This window comes from Halichoeres trimaculatus, unplaced genomic scaffold (assembly GCF_033239565.1).
Source record: "Halichoeres trimaculatus isolate MK-OKI-2021-1 unplaced genomic scaffold, fHalTri1.1 fHalTri1_scaffold_8, whole genome shotgun sequence".
NCBI classification, from domain to species: Eukaryota; Metazoa; Chordata; class Actinopteri; order Labriformes; family Labridae; genus Halichoeres; species Halichoeres trimaculatus.
In genome coordinates, this window is record NW_027437186.1 from 18753467 (window position 1) to 18778812 (window position 25346).

Genomic DNA, 25346 nt, shown 5'->3' on the forward strand with positions numbered 1-25346 from the left:
GCTTTCTTTGTTTAATGTTGCCTGTGACGTGTCCACAGTTCGTTTACCTTTCTTTCTCTTCTTTTTTATGTATGATAGAGACTGTCATTGTGAATGCTGAGTATGCATTTTATCATGCATCAGTGTATTACAGAAAACTCAGACGAAATAGATGACAGTGGTGCTAGCCCGCTGTTTACTTCTACTGAACTTTCTCTGCTGTTATATCAGCAGTTGTTTTCTTCTCTCTGATGTTGGATAAACAGTATGAGTGCATATAGGGGTGTTTCCGTCAGTCCCTCCTCTGAAACTAGCATTAGTAAATATCTCCAGATCATGGGCAAACATATTTTTCAAGCTCTTGTTGTGTCTCTTGTGTTAAGACTCAGTTAATGCATGACTCCTCTCTCACAGACTGTCAGCCCTGCACACATTCTTCTTTCACAGTCATATTTGCACATTCTTGGCCTGAGAAAAATGAGCAATTCATGTCTCCTCTGAAGGGCTATCTTTTATTCATGTATGTTTTATATAGAAATCCTTCCCTGCCACTAGCGCTGCTGCTAAATGTAAACATGGCTCACTATTTATAGAAAATCTTTTATGCCAGCTTTTCAGGAATCCAGGAAAAACTTCCAGTCGTGTCATCCTGCCTTATCTGAGTTTGCATCTGAATAAGTGAGAAGCTACTCTACAGGAATTTTGCTAGTTTGACAAGAAAGCATTATTTGCAAACAGCATTCTGTAGTGCTTTCTGGTCACAGTGAAAAACAGGATAAAAGTTAGTGCAAGACAAATAATCTGTACTGGGCAAAAGAAAATGTGCCAAAATTTAGTTTTGATGTCTCATCATTAGTTTAGATAGTGGCACAATAACTTTTCTGACGCACAGATTCTGCAACAGCATCGATGTTGCAGATGATGTGATAAAGGATTTGGGATAGAGTGTCACACAAATTGACTAACATTTTTAATAGGATTTACCTTGTACTGTATTAATTAATACCTTTTTCTCTTGTCCTGCTGCCATGCATTGCCCCTTCATAGCAGCAGGGTATATGAAGGGGATCCACGACTGACAGCTTTGTGTGCTTACACTCATTTTAATATTCCCACTAGTGTGGGTGTACTAAAGAAAGGAGATTTTTGGATTGTTTGTGGACTCATAAAATCTCAATTTTTCTCACACCTGTGTTTTAGAAAGCCTTTATTTCAGCCTCCATCTAAAATGCTTTGTTTTAGCTGCTGTCTCTTTAAGGCTCCCCACTCCACAAACCTCTTTCCTTCTGATTGGCAGGCTCTCTGAAGGCCTGTCAGTGCTTGATCAGGGTTCCCGCGGATCCTTGAAAAGTCTTAAAAGGCATTGAATTCATAATTCTAAAAATAAGGCCTGAATTGGTATTAAAAAGTCCTAAATCCAAATTTCAAAAGTCTTAAAAATTTGAACACAATGGTGAGGTTTATGTTAGTTTGAAGTTTAAAAAAAGTATTAAGTAACATTTGTCTATTTTCTAAATAATTTCCTGATTTACTCTTGTGGTAACATCGCGTAATCACAATAGCGGAACTAACAAAACGTCGATGTGGTTGCACCAGGAACTTTTGAAGCAGACGCATGTCTTGGTTCTACCTCAGGTGCCTGGAGAGAGAGAAAAATGAGGAAAAATTGGCAAAAAAATCCAAAAGTGGCTTAGGAAAATTGATTATGGCAGCAAAATTGAGAATTAAATTTAAAATTAAATTTCAAAAACCATGGAAAAATTCCAAAAATGGTTGTAACAGTGGCCAAAAAAGATGAATGGGGGCAAAATAGGCATAAAATTGTAAAAATGGGGTTAAAAAAGGTAAAAATGCATGTTTTATGTAAAATAAACATTGAGGTAAAATAGCCTCTAACCCAGGTAATTCATCTGGTGTTTTTGTTTTTTAGTTTTGTTTGTTTCAACTGTGGTACGTTGTCAACTTGTTTTTAAATTTGATTTCCAACGTCATAAAAAAAGTCTTAAAAAGTCTCAAATTTAACTTGCCTTGAGCTGTAGGAACCCTGTTGATGGTTATTGTACTTAGCAGTTGATTGTGAACAGCCACAGTGTCTCTCTTTCTTTTCCCTGCATCAAATGATCTGTCATATTATTGCTAAATGTTCAATGTATATTTCAGAGCCTCTAATGACGCATCTTCTCTTATTTTACCTCCTTTAGGCTCGCAATGTAAACACAGGAGAGCTGGCTGCTATCAAAGTCATCAAACTGGAACCGGGTGAGTTCTCTCATCTCTCATTTCCCTCTAATTCAGGGGTGGCCAACTAGTCAGAGACCAAGAGCCACAAAAAATGACCGTGGTACTACAAAGAGCCATATCACACACACGTCTTACAAACACTCTTCCTCTCACATATAAACAAAATGGCATAAAAATGAAAATCAATACATTTCCAGTTTTTAAAGCGAGATTTATTGTGTTTGTAAGTGTGTTTAAATTCATATTTGGAGCCGCTTCAAAGACAACTTTCTGTTTTACTGCAGAAGAGACAAAGATCTATCTTTCTATCTATCTATGTATCTATCTATGTATCTATCTATCTATCCATCTATCTATCTATCTATCTATCTATCTATCTATCTATCTATCTATCTATCTATCTATCTATCTATCTATCTATCTATCTATCTATCTATCTATCTATCTGTCCATCTGTCTATCTATATATCTATCTATTTATCTAGAAAGATATGAGCACATGGGTGATTGAGAGGAGCACATGTAGAGAAGTGAAACTGAAACTTAAGTATTGATCTCATCACCCAAATATTGATCATGCTGATCCCAATGTGGCATCAATACATCAATGTTTTAGATTGATCAGCACGCCACTACTCATAACAGTATCTATATATTTTCATGAATTGATTGAAGAGCTGCACACCGAAAGGCAAAGAGCCACATGCGGCTTGTGAGCCGCAGGTTGGCCACCCCTGCTCTATTTCTTAAGTTCACTTTTAGCTTTACATTTTGACCTTCATCTCAACAGTTCACTTTCCTTTTCCCCACTGATTGTTGTTTTATAAGAGCCATACAAACTTCTAAATTACTGTGTGTGTGTGTGTAAAATATGTCCCTTATAGGTGAGGACTTTGCTGTCGTCCAGCAGGAGATTATAATGATGAAGGACTGTAAACACTCCAACATCGTAGCCTATTTTGGCAGTTATCTCCGGTAAGACTGCGTCATTTGTTCAATAAATTGGATGTGAGTTCTGTAAAAGTGTGGGACATGGAAGCTTTATACAGTGGCGCTGGCATGTATCTTTTAGTGAAGGGGGGGTCTGGGTTGCACCCCATAAAGTTTGTGCCAAGATTCGGATCCATCTGGTGTCATTCTCCACTCTTGCCCTGTTTCCTGCTCTATCCACTGTCCCTACTATCTTATTAAAGACGTGAAAAAGTCCCAAAAAATAACTTAAAAAAAGAGAGGGAGGGGAAAAATGAGTGTGTTTGTGAGAAATGATTACTTTCATTAGATTGCTGATACAGGTTTGTGTGTGTTTGTGTGTGTGCAGAAGAGATAAGTTGTGGATCAGTATGGAGTACTGTGGAGGAGGTTCTCTGCAGGATATTTATCATGGTAAGTAAGACAAACACCATCACATGCACAAACACACATTTAGGCATCGGCAGTGTTGTGTTTTGTTTGCATCCACTCTCACACTTGTTTCCATCTCCTCCTCTTCTTCTGTGTCTGCCTTTCTCTTATTTGTGTTCCTCCTCCAGTAACCGGGCCTTTGTCGGAGTCACAGATAGCCTACATGTCACGAGAGACCCTGCAGGTAACACTCTGTTTTAACTGCGGTGTTAGCGCTGGTTGTTGCACAGAATGAGATTTCACAAAACATGACTTTGACATGTTCAGGGAAAGATCAGCGAAGATGAAGATATTCAGCTTCGTCCAAAGGTGGCGCAAAAACCCAAAGTTTCTCACATGGTTTTTACACCATTTAAAGTCACTGTGTCACTGAGGCTTCTTGTTTTTCATACATACATAGAGTTAGATTTGGTATTATCCACCTTTACCTTGATTTTTCTCTTTATAATAACAAGATAAAAAACTTATAAAGTGTGAAGATGGAGGTAGAAACCGACACCACATAGGAAGCCCTAAAATAGTTTACACTGTATACTTTTCATGCTCTGTTATGATGAATTTCTCTTTTTTATGCAATATCCTTCCTACAACCCAGTTTCTATGTGATTGTATTTGCAGGGTTTGTACTACTTACACAATAAAGGCAAAATGCACAGAGATATTAAGGTGAGTTTGCATGTCAGCCAAGCGTCAGTCATTTTCTGAGTTACAAATAAAATATGTTGTTTTGGATGCTGTCATGAAGGGATGAACAAGTTATCTTTTTTGGGGGAATTTCTTTCCATCATTAATTCATCAGTCAAAAAGAATTTTATCAGTTTTCAGAGGTGTCACCAATTAAATTTGATCCTAAGGAGACAGCAGATGGTGTTACAACAGAGAAAGTGGTTATTGATTAAAAACTGTTAGTTTCAGTGATCAAGCAAATCACATTAGAACAAATTACACGCCTGAATCCACTTGTTATGTTCATTTTTGCTTGACTAAAATGTGATCTGTCATGTTGTACTCTGATGTTTGGCGTGTTTGTCTCCGACAGGGAGCCAACATCCTCCTGACAGACAACGGCTATGTTAAACTAGGTAAGAGGAACACGCAAGGTTCCTGCAATTACCTTCTGCTTCAAAAGACTGAATCTGACTGGCCTCATTAAGTGACTTGATAACTCTCTCTCTTCTCTTTCTACACAATCTTTTCTTTTTCTTCCACCCCACTTTTTCATTCACCACATCAAATTCCTTACTTTCTCTTTCCTTTCACATCCCTTTTTTCTCCCTTTCCTCTCTTTTTTCACCCCATAGCTGACTTCGGTGTATCGGCCCAGATCACAGCAACTCTAGCCAAAAGAAAGTCATTCATTGGAACCCCGTACTGGTGAGTTTTTTTGAATTAGAGAAAACATATATAAAATCCAGCTTCATATCAATGACAGATGTTAGTGAGATTTTTTACCCTTATTAGTGGGTTTATCCTGCTATAAGGTCAGTCACGTTTATGCAAGTGAGCTCCAGTTTAGGATGTGTAGCAACACATATTTTGTAACATGAAGAACAATATCAAGGATCAACTAAAATATTTATACTGACTGACTGGATTCAAACAGCTTTTCCTAATTTTTAAGAGGTAAAAAATCAAAGGCTTTCTTAACCAATTTAGCTCTGACTTTGGGAACAGGTAATATCACATTGTAAGCTGGAGAAAAAGGCAAAGCTCAGACTGATGATGTCAGGCAGAAGAGGGGATTAATCAAACATATTTTTTTACACACAAGTGTTGTGCTACACAGTTTATTTGCTGCTTTGTATATTACAAGCCGGGAGTTTAAAGTTTGTCTCTACTATCTCTTTAGTAAAAATGATGAAGTACTTGGTGAAAAATTGGTATACCTTTTTGTTTTCATTCCTCTCTATTTTGCTCTCCGTCACTCTCACTCTCACTCTCACTGTCTCTCCACAGGATGGCTCCAGAAGTAGCAGCAGTGGAGAGGAAAGGAGGCTACAACCAGCTGTGTGATATTTGGGCTGTGGGCATTACTGCAATAGAGCTGGCTGAGCTGCAGCCACCCATGTTTGACCTGCACCCCATGAGGTAGGCAGAGACATGTACGCTGTGTGCAATGGGGCCATGATAGCTGAGCAGACATACAGATGAAGTGAAGCAGTCTGTCAGTGTGCATTATAACCCTCAATGAGTTCTGTATTTTCTGTATAAGAGAGTCCAGGAGTCTACACTTATGATGATATTGTTTTGATCTGATTAGCATAAACAATATGCTAATATGCTATGCTAATTTAATCTCTTTTTTTTTCCTCAGGGCTCTCTTCTTAATGACCAAGAGTAACTTCCAGCCTCCAAAGTTGAAAGATAAACTCAAGTGGTAAGACACACACCCTGCACAATTGTCCGTATTATCTATTTTTAGTTACTGAGACGCATCCAGACTCCACTGTTAAGATTGATTGAACTGTGTCACTATTAGACAAAGAAATGATATGATTGGTTAACGTTTGATTGTCTGTCTTTTCATTGAATAATAGGACAAATAACTTCCACCATTTTGTCAAACTGGCCCTCACCAAAAACCCAAAGAAGAGGCCCACAGCTGAGAAACTTCTGCAGGTGAGCAATAAATGTGTACAAGGAGACACACTGGAAAGCTTTTTCTGAGGTAACATTTTCACACTAGACCTTATTTTGAAAAAAAAAACAAAAAACAAAAAAAAAACAACAACAGTTTAGACTATTAACATGTAGGGTGAAACAAAAATATATTTTTTCTGAACACATTTAACAAATCATAGTTATAGTCTTCTTCTTAACCTGGAAGAAACATTAATACTTGTGATAGATTACTTTGTAATAAAGCTCTGTCAGAAAATTATGTGACAGCCCCATGTCTAAGTTACCAGGTCAGCTGATTTAAACTAATCCCAGTCTGACTGTAATAGGTCAATTTTGACCAGTATTTATTGTCTCTAAAATAGAATTTCAAAGATAATTTAACTGCCTCAAAATGTCTATAATAAAGTTAATAATCCTGTTTTTTTTCTTCTGTATGTCTTGTAAAAGAAAATCCAGAAAAAGACCAAAAAGTCCTCACTCACCCCTCTGATTGTCTCTGTTTTTCTTTTTTTCCTCCAGCATCCATTTGTGTCACAGCCTCTCAGCAGGACGTTAGCTATAGAGTTGCTGGACAAAGCCAACAACCCTGACCACAGCACCTTCAACGACTTTGATGACGACGACCCTGAACCTGAGGTAACCTTTGACCTTCTCAGGCTTTGTTTTCAAAACAAATGACTTAATCAAACTTGTTAACAGGTGAACACACCAGTGACATTATTTTGCTGGGTCTCTTCTCTCCCAAAATGTTTTCATGACATTCCTCTTCATTAGCTCCTCTTCACCCCCCAGGCACAGTTTCTATTTTGCCCCAGCACGTATGACTCATCTTCCTGCTCTTTGTCCTTCCTCTCCTTCTCTGATTTTCTTCCTTTTTTCTCTCCTGGGCTTTCATCTTCTTTTTTCCCTTCCCTCCTTGTAGCACTTCTCTTTCTCTCTATGTTTCTCTTCTCCTTCCTTCTCCCTTCCCTTTTTTTCTTCTGTCCTCTTTCCTCCATTACCTATCCACTACCTCCTCCCTAGTTTAAATACAGGGGTCATTTCCTACCCATAAGCCCCGGTGCTCGACGTGCACCCCGTTTTGCGGCCCGCAGGAAGGTACTAGCCTGGGCTGCAGTGTCTGCAGTGATGTCTTTCTAACACAAACAAAACTGTTCGTGTTTTTGTTTATGTTTGGGAAGGAGGGGCTTCTGGTGCTGTCATTGAAATAAGCATTAGAGCATGAGGTTTGCACAGTTTATGGGGTACCATGCGTGTTGGAGAAACAGTTCAACATGCAAGAGGGTTCTCTTTTATCTCTATCCTTCAATGTTGACAAAGCATCAGCTGGTGGCAGTTTATTATTTTGGGAGACAAAGTGATATTTACCATCATTTAGGATACTGGAATATTGGCAACTCTGGTTACTCCGTCCCTGGTTTTACATTCTCATGAAGATTTTTTTAATAAAAATGGAAAGAATGCAAGCAATTAAACCTGTTTCCAATTCCAAATATATTGACCAACCCCTTTAATGTAAATGTAATTTTGTTGTCATCAAATCTTCAAAATTGCACTATACCCATTAAAAAAAAATCAATTCTTCTGTGACAGCACTGATGGCAACTTGGATCGACCATAGATAACATTTTAAACGAGGATTTTAATCTCATTCAAGTTATGTGGCAGTGGCTGGCCAACATTAACACAGCATAAGTCATGTTTAAAAGTGTCTACCAAAATGAGACACTCCTCTAAAACCAAAACCACATTCAGGTTATACTACATTTGCAAAATAAATGGTCATACAGGTATGTTTTTTGTGTCCTAGATCTAAAGCTGTTACTGCTCTACATCTCAAGACTTTTAAGGCCCTTTTTTACATTGTGAGTCTGCAGTAATGCCATGGCAAAGATATGGCATTATCATGCGGCTATACTTTCAGATTGAGTGTGCGATTTCACACGATTTACATCTCACACCTTTAAACAACAATATGAAAAGGGCTGGATACAGTAAGAGCACTATTCTGATGAAACATCATTTCTTGTCTCTTGTTTAGCAGTTTGTAAACACAGTCAATATCTTAGAGGGAGGGAGTGCTCAAAGAAGTCTGTTTTGGAAGCTATTCTTATCATCCTTTGCCATTAGAGTTACAGATTTTTTTTTTTTTACTATATTTTAATTTGTTTAATGTTTGTCTTACAACTGGGCTAAACAATGAAAAATATCAGCTAGGGAAGAAACATAGCTTTAAAAGATGCATCTTTGTGTAGTCTTGGTTTGATTGTTTCTAGTGTGGTGCCAGCATGTTTTGAGGTTGCTGTGTTTATAGTTTCTCTACAAGAATGAGCTTGGATTGTTTCGAGTTTTTTATTTGTGAATGAGTGGTTGTGCTGTATAAACATTAACACAATAGCCATGAAACAATATGTATCCCTCTTTATTATTATTATTATTACTGAGACTAGCTCCTACCTGGAAAAGGCAGAGAGCAGTACCCTCTGCGTATGGGGGTATCAAGGACGAAGCTTTAACACGCTTGAGTCAGAGGGCAGATCAGTGGGTGTCGTGTGGTGCCAAATGTTGCTAGTGTTTTGGTTGTCTGGCTGAGGAGTGTGGCTGCCTGTTTTTGCTGTGTCATCAGATCCAACCAACAGGAAACAGCACGGATTCAGTGTTTTTTTTCTGAAAACCCATTGCAGTTTTTTCAAGCACAGAGTTAACCCCAAGACTCTACAATCCGATCAACTCATTGATTGTGTGTATATCTGTCTTGTTCCTGACAGTCTCCGGTCTCTGTTCCTCATCGTATACGCTCCACCAGCCGGAGCGCCAGGGAAGGAAAGACGCTGTCAGAGATCAACTGTGAGTTTAGTCACAAGTCCTTCCCAGCTTTTTAGCTTTGTTTTGTGCCATATTTTTCAATCTCGTGTGGCTTCCTGTTTTTTTTTTTTTACTTTGTTTTAACCCCAAACTTTTGTCTTTCACAGTTGGTCAGGTGAAGTTCGACCCTCCATTGAGAAAGGAGACAGAACCTCATCATGAGCCGGTGAGTTTTAGCTATGTATGTGTACATGTGTGTGCGTATGTCTGTTTGGTTGGGTCACTTCACTAAGTCAGCATGGAAAATCCTCTCCTCTACTCACAGGAAGCACAACAACCAGTTGTTGTTTCATCAGTTTGCATTTAGTCGTATATGAAACCCAACCACCAAGCTCACATAGTCAACTCATGATGTTTGAAAATTCTTCAAGCAACATAGTGAAACATTTTTCTCAGTATGACTTTGTAGATTCAAATAGTAAAAACTGATCCTCTTAATTTGGTATCTTGCAGGAAAGTTAGCTTGGATTCAACCTTTTGACATTTTTAGCGGTTTTGCGGTTTTCCTCTAGAGACAGGGTGAGGAGCTCAGGTGTCCAGAGGAAAGTTGAGCCTGTTGTTTTGTTTCCTTTTGCTTGAAATGGCTGTTGATTTGTGGCTGTATCTAGGGCTGAATGCACCAGCAAGGAGTAAACTAAGTCAGTGGTATCTCTTATGTCGGACTAAGCAAAGACCAACTCTGTGGCCCAATCTTACGTGAATATGTGAAGGGTTGAGTGACACACTTTTATTCACTCTTATCTCCAGTATGAAGACTGAAAATGCGTTGGCACTGTTAAACTAAATAGCAACACAAACAAAAGGAAGCTTTTGACAGGGAAATGGAAGTCTGCTACAGAATCATCATTAAAATCAGCATAATCATGAAACTTAGACATGACAACCTTATTTAGCCTACACGACACCTGGGAGTTATCCACACCTGCAAAGCAGGGACAGCGCCATGTTTCTATTTCGACACAGGGTTGAGGGGAGAGCCCTTTGTAACAAGTTGTACAGCCCCCTCCTTTCTCTCTGTGAGCTTTTTGTTTCTGTTACGGTAATATTACCCTGAATAGGCCAAATACTTAAACCTTACAGACCTGTGCCAGCTCCTTTTTATACATAAAAGATAAACTCAGATGAAACAAAAAGGGATTAAGTCTACTTGCTAGACAGCGCTTAACTTAATATAAGTTGTGACATTCAGCTCTACATCAGTCAAACGATTACACCCAGGCGTCCTCCCAGCTGCTGCACTCAGCCCCTGATCATGATGCACCCTGAAAGCCTTCTTGTGGTGTTGTGTAGATCAGTGGAGATCATCTCAGACCTATAACATCCTGACACTTGGCACAACAGCTCCAGATATCCTGTAAATGCTCGACAACATGGCTGAGAAATAGTATCACTCATGCTACGTACAGGCTTATTTACAAGCAGCATTAGTCACACTTCTCAGGTTAGCCAGAAATTAAAAGAAATAGATGAAAAAAATGTACATACATGTGATTTTAAAACATTTGTTTATTTAAGTTTTGGTTGAAGTTGCTTGAAGTGTTCATAAACATGATGGTAGAGGTTTCATGCACAGCCACAGCGTCTTGACAGCTCCTTCACTGCCCTCTACTTTTCTTCATTCTTTTGCACTTACACCCTCGCCACAGATTCACTTTGGTGTTCTTCTTTTCTTCAAGAAAATTCGAAAAAGTATTAATGTAGCTCCTCCCTCTCCCCCTCCCTCTATAAACTGGAGCACAGTTATGAGACAGACTTCAGTATGGTTTTAAAGGACTTGTCTTCACTCTTCCTTTTTTGCATTTCAGTCTTTATCCTCTTCTTTAAGTTATACAACACATTGGTTCTTTGTTTTGCTCTCCATATTTTTTTATGTTTTACCTTTAAATAGCACTAAACTCTTCTCTGTTGATTAGTAAACAGTGGCCAATCAGCAGGGTTTCCTAGATCTTGCCGTAAAATTTAACAAACAGTGCGAGAGATTGTATGTGTTTAAATCATTGTATGATGTAAAAGAAAATAAACTTGAAGAGGCTATGAAACCTGGATATTTTGAGGGGCCCAATTTATAAGAAATACAATCAAGTACCAGTGGGAACTAAAGTTAATCTGTTTTTGCAACCTTGACATTTTAATGTAATCTTTTTGTCTCTTCTCCTCAGTTTGCTGATTGTTAAACCCCCATCTACTCCATTTAACTCCTCCTTCCCTTGGCCTTTACCCCCATTCATCCCCTCTACTCTCCAGATTAATATTGCAGTATCTCCCTCCTTCTCTGTCTTGCTGATCTACAGACTTCAGAGCCCATTTTGGCCTTAATCCATTTTCACCAATCACCCGTGTTTCCACCCCTCCTCCCCATTCCCTCCATCAGTCCAGGTTAATGTATTAACTGAGGTCTCTCTCGCTCTGTCTTGCTGACCAGTGTGAATCTGAGCCCTATCTGGACTGTGTTGAGGAGCTCTACTATACCGCCAGATCTAATATGGTAGTACTTTTTCTATCTGCCTCTCTCTCTCTCTCTCTATCCCTCTGTCTCTCAGCATCTCTCTACGTCCACCTGCTCTGGCCGTTTAATTTCTCCATCTGTCTACATTTCTATAACCTTGGCCTTCCTTTTTATACGCCGTCTTACTCTGTCCATGTTCCTCTTTAATTTTTAATCTCCGGCAGAAGGACAGGTCCTGGTCCTTCTCTTGCTCTCTTGGTATTCAAGCGCTGGCTGTCTCCTTTAATTTTTTTTTTCTCCATTTTCTAGAGTGCTGATTGTTTTGGCTGCTCAGTGTCCAACGTGTATTTTTGTTCATTCTCACAGTTTTGTTCCATCTATTCTGGTCCATCCATCTGTCTGTTCATTTTTTGTCTTCTTTTTCCAGCCTTGGCTTTTGCCTCACTAACTGGTGTTGTAGTTGCCGTGGGGATAAGGGTCCTTAGTGATGATGATGTTCATTTTTTGTTGTTGTCAGATACACATGCACAAAACCCACAAAATGCACACATTAAAACCAGGGTTAATTCAAAGCTAATCAACTTTCTGTCTTAAGTTTCTGTAATGCAGATAAGAACAGAGGTTTTAATCAGGGTTTACACCGTTATGGTCTGGTAGTGCTTCAGAGCCCTGCTCATGGGCTCAAACACAAGCTGTCCCAGAGTCAATCTTACAAATAAACACACTTACCATGCAGTTTTTATGCCCAATGTAGGATGTATCACTTCTACAAAACACGTTTGTCCCAGGTGTATGTCTTCTAACCCCTATGTAGTTGACGAGAGCAATCAGAGCACCATACGTGTGTTTGTGTGTGTGCGTGCGTGTGTGCGTGTTTGTGTAAATATCATGTTTGTCTGCAGTCAGTGTGTTTCCCTCTGCATGCTTATTGTTTCACGTCTCTAGTCAAACAATTTTTTGTTCAAGGGGCTGCATTCACATTGTGGCTTTATGTAATCGATGTGAAACCAGGTTTGAGTTGTGTCAAGAAAACAACTCAACCAGTGTTGCTTAATGATATTGTTCACCTTAACCAACTGCTGATGAATTAAAAAAAAACTTGTGAGACAGAAAACAGGATCTCTAATGAATAGCGGGCTGTTTTAAGCTGTAATAAGAGTTGTTTTGAGCCGCTACTTTTGGCCAGCTTTTTTGACCACTAGCTTCACAACAATCAGACCTGTCACAGCAAGATATATCTCTGTTTGATTTGAAACAAGCTAGCTACAGCTGAAAAGTCAGTACAAAGTTTTTTGGGGTTACTTTTTTTGGCCAGTTACTCTGGTATTGGTCTTTTCTTGTTGGAGATTCTGGATACTTTCCCCCTCCCTCGGTTCTAAAATAAACTTTAAGTTAGACAACCCTCTGTTCATACAGTGGGGAAAATAAGTATTCAACGCGTCAACTTTTTTCTCATTACATTCATTTCCAAAGCTGCAATTCAAACAAAATTTCTACCAGACTTTGGTATTAACTCAAATAATCTACACATGAAGAGAAATCATGACATTCAAGTTCATAAATAATTATTATGTGGAATTAAGTACGATAACACAGGAAAAAAGTATTGAACACACAATGGAAAGGCAGTAAACTTTGGCAGGGAAATGCACCATACCACTTGAAATCTGTCAGTAATTATTACTTGAACTTCCAATTAGTGCAAACCAACATCAGCTGGGCTAGAGCAAATTGATGGTCCTATAAAAAAGGTTGTTTTTTCACCAAGCAGTTAAATACAACACACCTCATGATGGGTAAAGGCAAAGTACTCTTTGAAGAAATCCGCAACCTGATTGCTGCTCAGCATCAGAATGGAGTTGGTTACAGACTAATATCAAAGCACCTGAATATTCCAGTCAGCACTGTTTGGGCCATTATTCGCAAGTGGAAGAAGCACCACCTTACCATCCACAGGCCACACACAGGAGCTCCTTGCAAGATTTCCAACCAGGAAGTCAGAAAGATATTCAGAAGAGTACTCAATGAGCCAAGGACCACCCTGAAAGTGCTCCAGAAAGATTTGGAGGCAGCAGGTACAATTGTTACAGAGAAAACAATCGGCAATGCACACCACCACCATGGCCTCTATGGACGCTCAGCCTCAAGACTCCAATCCTCAAGAAAAGGCATGTTAAAATTTGTTTAAAGTTTGCTAAACAGCATCTTGACAAGCCTGTAGAATACTGGGAGAATGTTGTCTGGTAAGATGAGACCAAAATTGAACTTTTGGGCTGTCATACTACATACCATGTTTGGAGGAGAAATGGCTCTGCACATCACCCAAAAAACACTATATTAACAGTGACGTTTGGAGGTGGAAGCATCATGGCATGGGGTTGTTTCTCATCTCATGGTATTGGCAAACTTTATATAATTGACGGAGCAATGAATGGAGCCATGTATGGGGAAATTCTTGATATGAATCTGCTGCCAACCACCAGGATGATGATGATGATGAGACGTGGCTGGACCTTCCAGCAGGACAACGATCCAAAGCACACAGAAAAGTTGACTCTCAAATGGTTTTAGAAAAAGAAAATCAATTTGTTAGAATGGCCAAGTCAGTCACCTGACTTAAATTTAATTGAACATTTGTGAAAAGAACTAAAGTACTTAATTCATAATTCCACGTACTTAATTTCGCATAATCATTATTTATGGACTTGAATGTCATGATTTCTCTTCATGTGTGGATTATTTGAGTTAATACTAATGTCTGGTAGAAATTTTGTTTGAATTGCAGCTTTGGAAATAAATGTAATGAGAAAAAAGTTGTCGCGTTCAATACTTATTTTCCCCACTGTACATGTTCAGTGTCGAACATACACACATAGTAGATACACAGATAGAGAGGGTGGAAGGGCTCAGCATTTCAACATCCAGCATTTCCCCCCAGTTTATATTGATTCGGATCTTCAACTTCAATGTGATAGATGTGATTTTTACTTTATAAATTTTACGCCACAATGTGAACTCAGCGGTGTCTAGTTGATGCACCTAGAGTTAGCCGTACGCTCACTCTCTTCATCCTCTGTATATGTTTGTGGTTTGGATTCAAACTTTATGTATCACTTCTGTGAATTTGGGGTTTCTCATATTTACCAGCAGGCTGCTCTAACAGCAGCAGGCGCTCTTGCTATTTGTCCATACTAAACATTGCTTATTCAGTGAGATATTTAGCCATGTATAGAAATCAGGTACATTCCACCGCTAAAGAGTGAGTTTTGATGCATTTTGTCACAGTTGTATCTATTCTTCTTGTAGGATTTGCAGTTGGAGTATGGGCATGATTCCCCAAGTCTACTGGGAGGAAATAAGTGAGTGTTGCATTCACTTACTATCTTTCTCTTGCTTTCTTGCTGTCTTTCTCAGGTCATGTTTAATTCTTTTCCCTTTCACACTTTAGTCTTTTTTTATCTCTATATTTACCATGTTTCCTCACAGTCTTTCAGTTACAGTCACAGTCTCATCACACTGTAGATTTAAATGCTTTATTTATTTTTGCAGCTTGTACGACTTTTTCCTATTTGAATGTGCTTTCTAAGCAGAAAGCTCAGTTTAGATCAGCACTACAGGCTGATGTTCCTAGTCTAACAAGAGAGCCTTTATTTTAAGATAGTTGTTTCGCTCACACTTGTCTTTGTTCATTTTCATCATGAATTTATTTTTGTTTGCTTGTCTGATACACAGGAGTCTTCTAAAATCTGTGGAGGAGGAGCTACAGCAAAGGTAGGTCCAACTCCTCATGTCTTTATTGACTCAGGGCCTCTTGGTTCGCTGGTGTATTAACCACGCCTACCCATCAGCCAATCATTATTAATGGCAGGACTAATCTGGGCCAATCATAAGCAACTAACGCTGCTGTAACAGCCCCAGGCTTTGACTTCTCTCAGCACTTCGGATTCTCGCAGGTTTTGTTTTCCCCTCTGCGGCTTGCTTCACACTTTTGATGGCACCAGGGGGACACTGTGCTTTATAGGAGCTTCCTGCAGAGCATGGCTTGCACCACACACAAACACACACACACAGTTACACATGCACGTGTACACAAATCTTCAGCCAAAGCTGCCGTCGGTTTCTTGAGCAATCAGACTGGAAAGTGTCAGGAGATTTCCTTCTTCCTTGCTTAAAGGAAATGATGATCAAATCCTTGTGCTTTGCTATTTCCTGTGAGATAATCTGGTACACTTCATGTGTTTCACGATGTTATTTGGTCTCAATCAAAAAAGTCTTCAGAACTGTTGAGGGTCACAAGGTGCTCTTGGTATCCCTTTTTAGAACCTAAATGTGTAATTTTTCCCCTGCAAATCCCCAATGTGTAAAAGCCAGATTGTATAAGCCAATGTTGATATTAGCAGTGGATAAAGTGGGCAGATATGGTTGTAGTAGTGACATTAGAGCAGAAAACAATGATCTTATTAATTAAAGGTTTGCGATTGCATCTCAACTTTCCCTTGTTTGAGAAAGTGTGTGACAGTCAGGTGAGATTAATAAACTGGATCAAATACAGTTGATGGATTCCCTTTAAATTCACAAAGTGACACAGAAAGTCACAACGAGCCAGTCGAGTTGATGAAGCTTTCTTTTCTAGTCGTCTGTTTTATTTATTCTGGTGTGGTGTAACCAAAGTCTCTGGTATGTCCCAGCAGAATGAAACTGTACACATCTGTTCAGATGAACTTTAGACCCATGCCTGCTCAGTAACTGCCTGACAAAGGGCCCCTTTTCTTCTTTCCTGCTAAGACTGCATATTTTTTAAGATGACTATATCAGAATTTAAGAAAGGATCATTTTATAGAATTTAAGATGCAGATTGAGTAGAATAAGTATTCAACAAATGGACTTTGAACAGAGGTTTTAACAAACTGAATGTCTATTACAAATTTTCCATAAGGATAAAGGAAGAAAGTTAGACAACTTTTTACGATACAGACATCTTACAAGTCACAGATGGTTCCATAACCAAAGCTGTGCGAATCCTCAAGCTGTTTTTTTTTAAACTGCTAGACCTTTAATTGTGCGGGAACATAATTTTTCACAAACCAACTTAGCAGAGCAGAGGCACCAGAGATCAATTAGTGATTTAAGGCATAGTTAACGTTATCAGAAGTGTGATGATGACCTACTTAAGAAATCGTGTGACCGTGATCCAAACTATAGTTATGAAAGAAAGATTAGAAGTAAGATTGTCAATCTGTTGTACTGGCACAACAAAGAAAATGTACAGAAAAATGAAAGAAGGGTCAAGTTTGCACGAGTCTTACCAGCTATGGTTTAGAAACAAAGATGTTTTCAGTTTTAAATACAGTATAAAAGCCAGTCTGAAACACTGATATCCATTTTTCAATGAGAAGTGGAGAATATCAGTCATGGTTAAGTTGCTACAAGCGTATTTATTAGAGATCATCTGTTGTGTGTGTAAATCTGCGAGGACTGTCTGGGTCTGAATTCAGAAGCTGTGTTTTGGGGGACTGGAGATTGATTTATTTCCCCCTGGAAAAATCTTGTTTGGATCCGTTCAGTCCTCTCAGATCTGGATCGGGTCAGTGGTAGTTTGTGGACTGAGCTTCACTCAGCTCTCCCTCCCCCTTCCCTTCTTCCTCCCCCCTCTTCCTCCTCCTCCTGTTCTCCCCTTTGCTTGCTCCCTCTCTCCCTTAACTTCTCCCTCTCTAATGCTCTCCCAACCTCATCTCCTATTCTCCCTTGTCCCCCGCCCCTCCTATCTTCCCCTCCTCTCCCAGGGGCCATGTGGCACACTTAGGGGATGATGAGGATGAGGATGATGCAGATGATGATGAAACTCACACTCAGTAAGTTCTCTCCCTCGGTCTCAGAGCTAGAAGCCTCTCCCCTTATGACTGTCTTTCTTCAGTTGCTCCTCTCTGGTGTCAATGAGGAAAAGACAAGGGAAGCAAAGGGGGAGAGGCTTCTGTCCTACAGTTTCATCCACGCATCTCTGTGCAGCACACCCACCATCACGCCACATACGCCACCTGTGTTTGTGTGTGTGTTTACAGCCGGTGTGTTTTCTATGCCATTAATACTTGTGTCTTGTGTGAAGACTAATAGCTACTAACAGTAACCCCTAACCCCTAAAAAACTGACCTTGAGGCTATCAGTTGATAATATTTTGTCTTTGGTTTTAGCAGTTTCTATATTTCACCTTTTTAAAAACACAGGATCAGGCAATCATTGCAACCCAGGATAGGACTAAGCACCACAGAATTAAAGTTTGTTTTTGATAAATAAAAACAGTTACTGTATGAAATTTTGACACTTTCTATGCTTTGATAAATGAACCTCATGACCTGGATTTCTTATTTGCTGTCTTGTCTTGTTCTCTGCTGCATTGCCATCTGTGTTGCCTCCTTGCTGTGTCAGGGTGTGTGTGTGTGTGTGTGTGTGTGTGTGCGTGCGTGCGTGCGTGCGTGCGTGCGTGCGTGCGTGCGTGCGTGCGTGCGTGCGTGCGTGCGTGTGCGTGTGTGTGTGTGTGTACCTACATACTCTGCCTTCTGGCTTCTCCTGCCTCTATTAAACTTTATATTTGGTGTTCGGCCTCATCCCTCATTGTGTTGAAGCCAAATCCCTGCGGCAGATCAAAGCTTTCTCCTTCAGTACCCAGTAAATAAACAACATAATAATGGACAATTTGAAAGCATATTCAGAATAGTCAGGATTGTCAGAATAGAGCTACTTAACTACAAACATGATATGTTCACAGCCAAAATCACTTTTGATGTAAACTTGCAATTGAATTGCAAGAGCCCAAGAGAAATCAAATTGTCAAGGAAGACTTTGTGATTTTGAGTCTAGCTGTAATCTTTGAACCTGGACCTTATGACACTTTCTGGCTAAATATAGAAAAGTACGTGTTTAGCCGATCTTGGTATTCAAACCTTTTCATCCTTGCTCGTCAACACCAGAAGTACAAGTTAATTATACAGATCGTTAACTTTTAAAGGCATGAAATCCTGATCACATGTTCTGCCTAAGCTGAAAAGCAGCAAACCATCACTGACCAGGATTTTCTGGGATGTAACTCCTTTCATATTGCTATAATGTCTTACTACCTGGATGCAAACAAGCACAGCTGACTGATGGCCTCTGGTAGTGTTTTTTTCTAAAAAAAAAAAAAATAAAGTGTCAAAGTTTTTTTTGTTTTTTTATTTTGGTTGTCTAGTCAAAACCACACAGTTGGAGCAATGTGTAACCAGCACAGATATTTTGACCTTAACCTGCAAGACAGGCTGAGGGCTGGTGGTGCTAGCTCTGCTAATATTAGCCACACTTGGCAAACCAATTGTGCACTGTTTACCTGCACCTTTTGTGAACATGTTTTTAGCTGTGTTAAATTTATGCTCAATTTTGACGGTTTTCTGAGTGTTTGCTTATATTTGGACTTGTTGGTTAGTCAGGAGCAAGGTTTTTGTTATGACATGGAATTTTATCACTTTAGAGCAGCCTTCGCTCAATGCAGTGGAGATGTAGCATGTTTATAAAAACAAGAACTTTTTTGTCCTTCAACGTGAAATGTTTTGTGTTTTACTGTCGATTATTTAAGAAAAGGTATTTAACCAAGCCCATTAAAGGTCTTGTATTTAGATCCTTCGTCATTCTGCACTGCAAAAACTGAAATCTTATCAAGTGTTTTTGTCTTATTTTCAGTAAAAAATTCCTTTTTAGACTCAAAATGAGCCAAATTCACATGACCAATCCAGAAAAATGTCTTGTTTAAAGTTATTTAAGGGCAAAAATTAGGTCTGAATTGCTCGTAACCAGGAAAAAAAAATCTGCCAATGGAACAAGAGAAAAGTTACTTGTATTAAGACATTGTTCTAGTCTCAAGGAAATTTTCAAGCAATTTTTTCTTGTTCCATTGGTAGATTTTTTTTACTGGTTACAAGCGATTCAAACCTCATTTTTGTACTCTGATAACTTGAAACAAGACATTTTTCTGGATTGATAAGTTGAAAGTGGCTTATATCGAGTATAATAAGACAATTTTTACTTAAAAAAAGACAAAAACACTTGATTAGATTTCAGTTTTTTACAGTGTGTCTATGGCTGTCAGAGAAAGGTTAGGGCATTGCGCTACATATCATCTTGCCTTTGTTTAATGCTTTTTCCCCACTACCCCTGTTTTGTCCACCCACTAGAGTTACATTTGCCATTTCCGCCCACCACTACATCACAATTTTCCTACAGAGTTTTTGTATTGTACCCCCAGATTGTAACACTTACTGTTCGGTCTTGCCATTCACCACCATTGAACTGAAATGACTCATATTTATTGGTGCTCTCATATTTGTGAGACTAGCTGCCAGCCTCCATTAGTTTTAATGTGTGTTCTCTGATTGGTTCTTTGTCTGTCATTCATTAACAAATGATTCAGCAAATCCACAGCTCATGATGCATTAAGAGTAAAGTCTCTGTGAACTTAGTGCAGGTCTGCTGCTAATTTTCACTGGACCGCATAAAATATTCTGCTAAAGAAAAACTGAGATCATAAATGTAACTTAGTGAAGCTCTTGAAATGTGACATTTTGTGCTTAGAGCAACCAGCACATTATTTTAAATTCAGCACTGCTGTCTTGGAGACTTTACTCCTGATGCATTTGTAGTGTCCCCTAAATAATTGTAGTGTACATAGTGCCTAAAACAGTAATCCATTGTGTTTGTGTGTCAATGTCAGTAAATGTCAGGCTCTAATAATAGTTGTTGTTTTAAAATGCAGCCTGATCACTTCACATTTTTTATTGAAGCCTTATTTTGTCATGTTGTCACTTCTATGAACCAGTCTTTCAAATCTTCTTTCCCCTCATCTTTCAGTAAATCCAGCACTATTATGAGGCCAAAGGTTCCTCCTCCACTCCCTCCCAAGGTAAATCTCTCAGCTACAGTCAGTTACTTTTTATTTGAAGATCAATTAGTCTTATTTTTAAAAACTATTGAATATTAGAAACAATCTCATTACTTGACCTCATCTGTATTCTCCTTCAGCCCAAGTCCCTCTGCACGTCCCAACAGCAACAAAAACAGGACGAGAGTCAATCACACAGTGAGGACGACGGTGGAGGAGGGGGTACCATCAAACGCTGCCCAGTCCCTGAGACGCCAAGTCCCGCAAAACCCTCTAACGTCCCCCCGCGGCCCCCACCCCCGAAGCTGCCACCCCATCGCCGCAGCAGCTTAGGTAACGAGAGCCCCAAGCACACGGACGCGGAAAACTCTGCCCCAGAGGATGATGGGAGCTTTAGACATTTCTGGGAGTGGCTCCACACGCCTCACACAGAGGAGGAGCTGGAGGAGGCATGGGAGGTGCTGAAGGAGGTGAAGGAGGAGCAGGAAAAAGAGGAGGAAAAGGAAGAGAGTAAGAGCAGCAAACATGATAGACTGGTAGTGTCCGCAGACCCTGTCGCCCCCTCCGGTTGTCTCCCATTAGTCGATCCTCGTAGTCTGATTTCTTTGTTCCATGAGTTCGTTAATAACAGCGCTTTCACATTTTTTTGTTTGTAGCTCCCTCTGTCCATCAGCACCTGATCAATTTAAGTGTTTGTCATCTTTATTGTGAAGTCTGATTGGTTGTTTAACCCAACCAATTAAAATCTAGTTGTCTGCTACCACTCCCCCTTGCTTCCTAGGAGGAGGAAGGAAGAGGAGAAAACATTGTCTTGGCTGATCAGACCAGTGATAGGAGGTGATATGAAGGGTAGTGTTAGCTAGGAATTAAGCTCTGCTCGCACACTATTTTATACATCATTGTGTTCTTGACTCTGGCTTTGTTTAAGGAAAGTATAATAATGATAATAATAATACTTCGATTTATGATTTCATCACTTTCACTGTAGAATAACTGCACTACAGCAACGGGAATGTAACATCTCCCTTTTGATTCCCATATGACACAAGGACTTACCGATGTGGCTTTGTTGTGCAAGCCAGGTGGAGTTTTAAAAGTCTTACATTTGGAGTTAAATTCAAAAGATCAGAAAAACAACACAGATTTAAATTTGGTTAATTTTGGGTTACGAGTAATTAGCATTAAGTTGCTTTGAGATAAAGATAAAAAAATATGCCTCAATGTTTTTTAAGGACCTCAAAAGACACACACTGGTGGAGCTTCACTGTGTTTGTGTGCATATGTGTGAGTGTTAGGCAGAGTTTTATCTTACTTTTATCGTAATATAGTCGCATTACTATTGCAGTCTACACTGAATTCTTTATTTTGTCAAAGTAGGTCACTCAGATTGAGTCATTAGTTCAACCAGTTTAAGGGTAAATACAGGCAGCTATCTGTCAGGCAGGCTTCATGTGGTGCATTAACACCTCCCCTTCGCTCACGGCTATATTTGATCCTCTGTATTCTTCCTGCTAGCCTGCTCCCTCCTTCCCTCCCTCTCTGCTCCCTTCCTCAGTAGTTTGTTTGTTATTGTTCAAGTTTAACTCTCTGTGTCTTCAGTTCTGCAGGATAAATTGTCCTCACCAAAACCAAATATATGTATGAGAAAATGTCTTTGCATTTGATTCACACACACTTTGTCCACATCTATCATACCCTCACTTTATCGCTCACCCTGTCCTCTTTTTTCCCTCATACACTGAGTCATGTGTCTGTCATTGCAGGTAATGGGCTGAATTCTCCACACAGTGGAGATAGGGACAGTCCAGCAGAAAGACAGTCTACTATGCCCCCTAGTGTCCCGATACGGAAAGACAAGAAGGACATTCCGGTAAGCAAAGCGTGCCAACAACAAAGTCTGTGATTCACATCAGAGCCAAATCTAAACAATGCTGGAGTTTCAAGACACAAACGTTGAGGATTATTTTGTAAAGTCGTGAACAGAATATATTCATTTGTGTTTCAGAAGCCAATCAGCAATGGGCTCCCCCCAACACCTAAAGTCCATGTAAGTTACAATATCTTCTGTTGTTTCTGGTGAAAACATTTTTTTAATGATACTGAGCTAAAATATTTGTATGCATTAGTATACACTTCAGCAATTTAGTCGTTGAAAATCAAATCCTCCTCGCTCTGAACGTTCAACATCCTGGACGAATGATCAACAATCGACTCATTGATCTGTTTTGTTCTCTTATTGACAGATGGGCGCGTGTTTCTCAAAGGTGTTCAATGGATGTCCTTTGAAGATCCATTGTGCAACATCCTGGATCAATCCTGACACCAGAGGTATCCAGCCTGTTACTGTCTTTAACATTAAAAAACATGCTGTTGTTAGTTACATTTTAAATCAAGTCAGCCTGTATTACCTGAAGTAAAACCCCAAATGTGTTTCATTACGTGTTGCAGATCAGTATTTGATATTTGGTGCTGAAGAGGGAGTCTACACTTTAAATCTCAACGAACTGCATGAAACTTCCATGGAACAGGTGAGACAAGAAATCATGTCTTCTGATGAGTAGTCAAAGATTATAGTTTATAACATATTGGATGTTGTTAATTCTGTAATGTCTCTTAACATGCAGAGATAAATTGAAGGAAAGTAATGTCATGATCTCTCTTGTCTCTCCATTTCTATTCCTGCCTGCAGATCTTCCCTCGGCGGTGTACCTGGCTATACGTCATGAACAACTGTCTTCTTTCCATATCAGGTAAGTTTGCTTGGAAGTGAATGTAAATTTACAGTAAAAATGGTTGGTTTTATCCTTTATAAAGGTTTATGAATTTAGTATTTTTCACTCGTGTGTTTATTTTTCTATTTGTTTGTTTCATCGCAGGAAAAGCCTCTCAGCTCTACTCTCATAGTCTGGGTGGCCTCTTTGAACAGGCCAGACAGTTACAGAAGTTACCAGTAGCCATTCCCACACACAAGCTGCCTGATAAGATGATTCCAAGGTGAAACTCTGACCAGGAAGTCGACTTATTATCAGCACGTGATAAGGCTTCATTATTTCTTGATAAACTGACCTTGCTTTGTAACTTATCTTTGGAAGAAAATCTGAATGATGTTTAAATGAGAACAGAACTTTCTGTCAGTATGAAGTATTTATGTTCATGCTGTTCATTGTGGTGACATGGGAAGCTCTTTTTCCATTTCTGTTCTTTTCTGTTTGTAGGAAGTTTGCTGTGTCCAATAAAATTCCAGACACCAAAGGGTGCAATAAGTGCTGCGTAGGTAAGTGTTAATGTTTTTTTTAACTTTAGCATAAAGCTGTGCAAGATCCTATTCAAACATACTGTTATCAGTATTTATATTAAATGTACGTTTTATTATATGTATTGTCTCATTTGACACTCAATATAATATAATTAGTTTTACTATAATAATTTTGTCTGTCTACAAATATTTCATGACTTTAACCTTGAAAATTAAGCCCCTACTTATCCTGACAGAAGACTCACAGCAAGAAACTAAATCACTGACGGTTCATATTGTTTCCCTGCAGTTCGAAACCCGTACACAGGCCATAAGTACCTTTGTGCAGCCTTTCAGTCCAGTGTCATGCTGTTGGAGTGGGTGGAGTCCATGCAAAAGTTCATGCTCATTAAGGTCAGTTCTTGTGCTTTGAAATGTCATGTTTGTGTTTCCTAGTCTGACACATTGAAGGGAATAAAGATGTGGCCCAAAGGCACATTTTCAGTCTGTTCATGCACTCGCCAAAACTGTTTTTAACTATTTAATCTTCAATAGATCACGCACTTAAACTGACAACCTAGCTACCGTATTTTCAGCACTACAAGGCGCTTCAGAGTATAGGGCGCACCTTCAATGAATGGCCGATTTGAAAACTGTTTTCATATATAGGGTGCACTGCATTATAAGGCGCATAGAGTAGAAGCTACAGTAGTGGCTGGGGTTGCGTTATGCATCCACTAGATGGAGCTGCGCTAAAGGGAATATCAACAAACCAGTCACACGGAGCTGCACATTTTCCTATCCAACTATTTTCTGTGCCATTTTAAAAAAAAAAGCACGCTGTAAAGACGAAGCCGTTTCTGCCGTCCTTAAAAGCAATTTCCAGAGATCAGTTCAAATGCCAGACCTTTGGGGGGCGCTGACAGTAAACAAGCGAAGAAGCCGGGGCCAGCCTGTGAGCTAACGTTAGCACTTAGCAGAATTCCTCTTTACAGGTTCTTACCACTTACCGCTGTTACTCCGACGACGCCCCCTGACTACAGTAGCCATGATTAATCAACATCGATCCATATATAAGGCGCATCAGATTATAAGGCGCACTGTCGGCTTTTGAGAAAACTGAAGGCTTTTAGGTGCACCCTATGGTGCGGAAAATTCGGTACTCATGTCCGTCTAAAGCACTTTAGGTATCTGTTTCTTTGTCAGGTTATACTTTTTAAGATTCCCTGAGATAACCAACTTACCATCTTCCCTTTCTACTTCATCTTCTCGACAGAACATCGACTTTCCCTTGCCGTGCCCTCTAGAGGTCTTTGAAATGTTGGTGGTCCCAGAGCAGACCTACCCTCTGATCTGTGTGGCAGTCAGTAAAGGCACAGAGCTCAACCAGGTGGTCAGGTTCGGCACAGTCAACCCCAACTCGACATCGTCCTGGTTCACAGAAGCAGGTGAGAAAACTGTGATCAGTTCTGTTTCTGTCAAACTAACAACACTTCATCCATTCTGACACTAATGTCTGCATAAATGACACTCACTTTTCTTTCTCTCTGCAGACACGCCACAGACGTGCGTGATCCACGTCACCCAGCTAGAGAGAGATACTATTCTAGTCTGCCTCGACAGTGAGTAATGTCTGTGTGTTTACACTGTGTAGC

The 25346-nt window shown here is 39.6% G+C and overlaps 1 protein-coding gene across 6 annotated transcripts in view; it reads left to right on the top strand.

Moving 5' to 3' along the window:
- Nucleotides 1-25346, top strand: part of LOC141794745 (mitogen-activated protein kinase kinase kinase kinase 3-like) — a 44923-nt gene that overhangs the window by 13825 nt on the left and 5752 nt on the right. The window contains exons 2-30 of one of the 6 annotated variants that reach the window (XM_074675212.1): nt 2181-2238; nt 3105-3195; nt 3539-3603; nt 3750-3805; nt 4240-4287; nt 4661-4703; nt 4923-4995; nt 5578-5709; nt 5936-5998; nt 6159-6240; nt 6763-6879; nt 9012-9090; nt 9216-9274; nt 11531-11593; nt 14861-14913; nt 15287-15325; nt 17338-17406; nt 20426-20477; nt 20597-20966; nt 22220-22326; nt 22462-22503; nt 22700-22784; nt 22905-22984; nt 23146-23206; nt 23333-23450; nt 23672-23730; nt 24002-24105; nt 24968-25139; nt 25245-25313. In XM_074675212.1, the coding sequence (XP_074531313.1) occupies nt 2181-2238; nt 3105-3195; nt 3539-3603; nt 3750-3805; nt 4240-4287; nt 4661-4703; nt 4923-4995; nt 5578-5709; nt 5936-5998; nt 6159-6240; nt 6763-6879; nt 9012-9090; nt 9216-9274; nt 11531-11593; nt 14861-14913; nt 15287-15325; nt 17338-17406; nt 20426-20477; nt 20597-20966; nt 22220-22326; nt 22462-22503; nt 22700-22784; nt 22905-22984; nt 23146-23206; nt 23333-23450; nt 23672-23730; nt 24002-24105; nt 24968-25139; nt 25245-25313 (2509 nt within the window). The remainder of the gene's footprint in view (nt 1-2180; nt 2239-3104; nt 3196-3538; nt 3604-3749; nt 3806-4239; nt 4288-4660; nt 4704-4922; nt 4996-5577; nt 5710-5935; nt 5999-6158; nt 6241-6762; nt 6880-9011; nt 9091-9215; nt 9275-11530; nt 11594-14860; nt 14914-15286; nt 15326-17337; nt 17407-20425; nt 20478-20596; nt 20967-22219; nt 22327-22461; nt 22504-22699; nt 22785-22904; nt 22985-23145; nt 23207-23332; nt 23451-23671; nt 23731-24001; nt 24106-24967; nt 25140-25244; nt 25314-25346) is intronic. The other 5 variants (XM_074675216.1, XM_074675214.1, XM_074675213.1 and 2 more) reach the window with 5 other exon arrangements.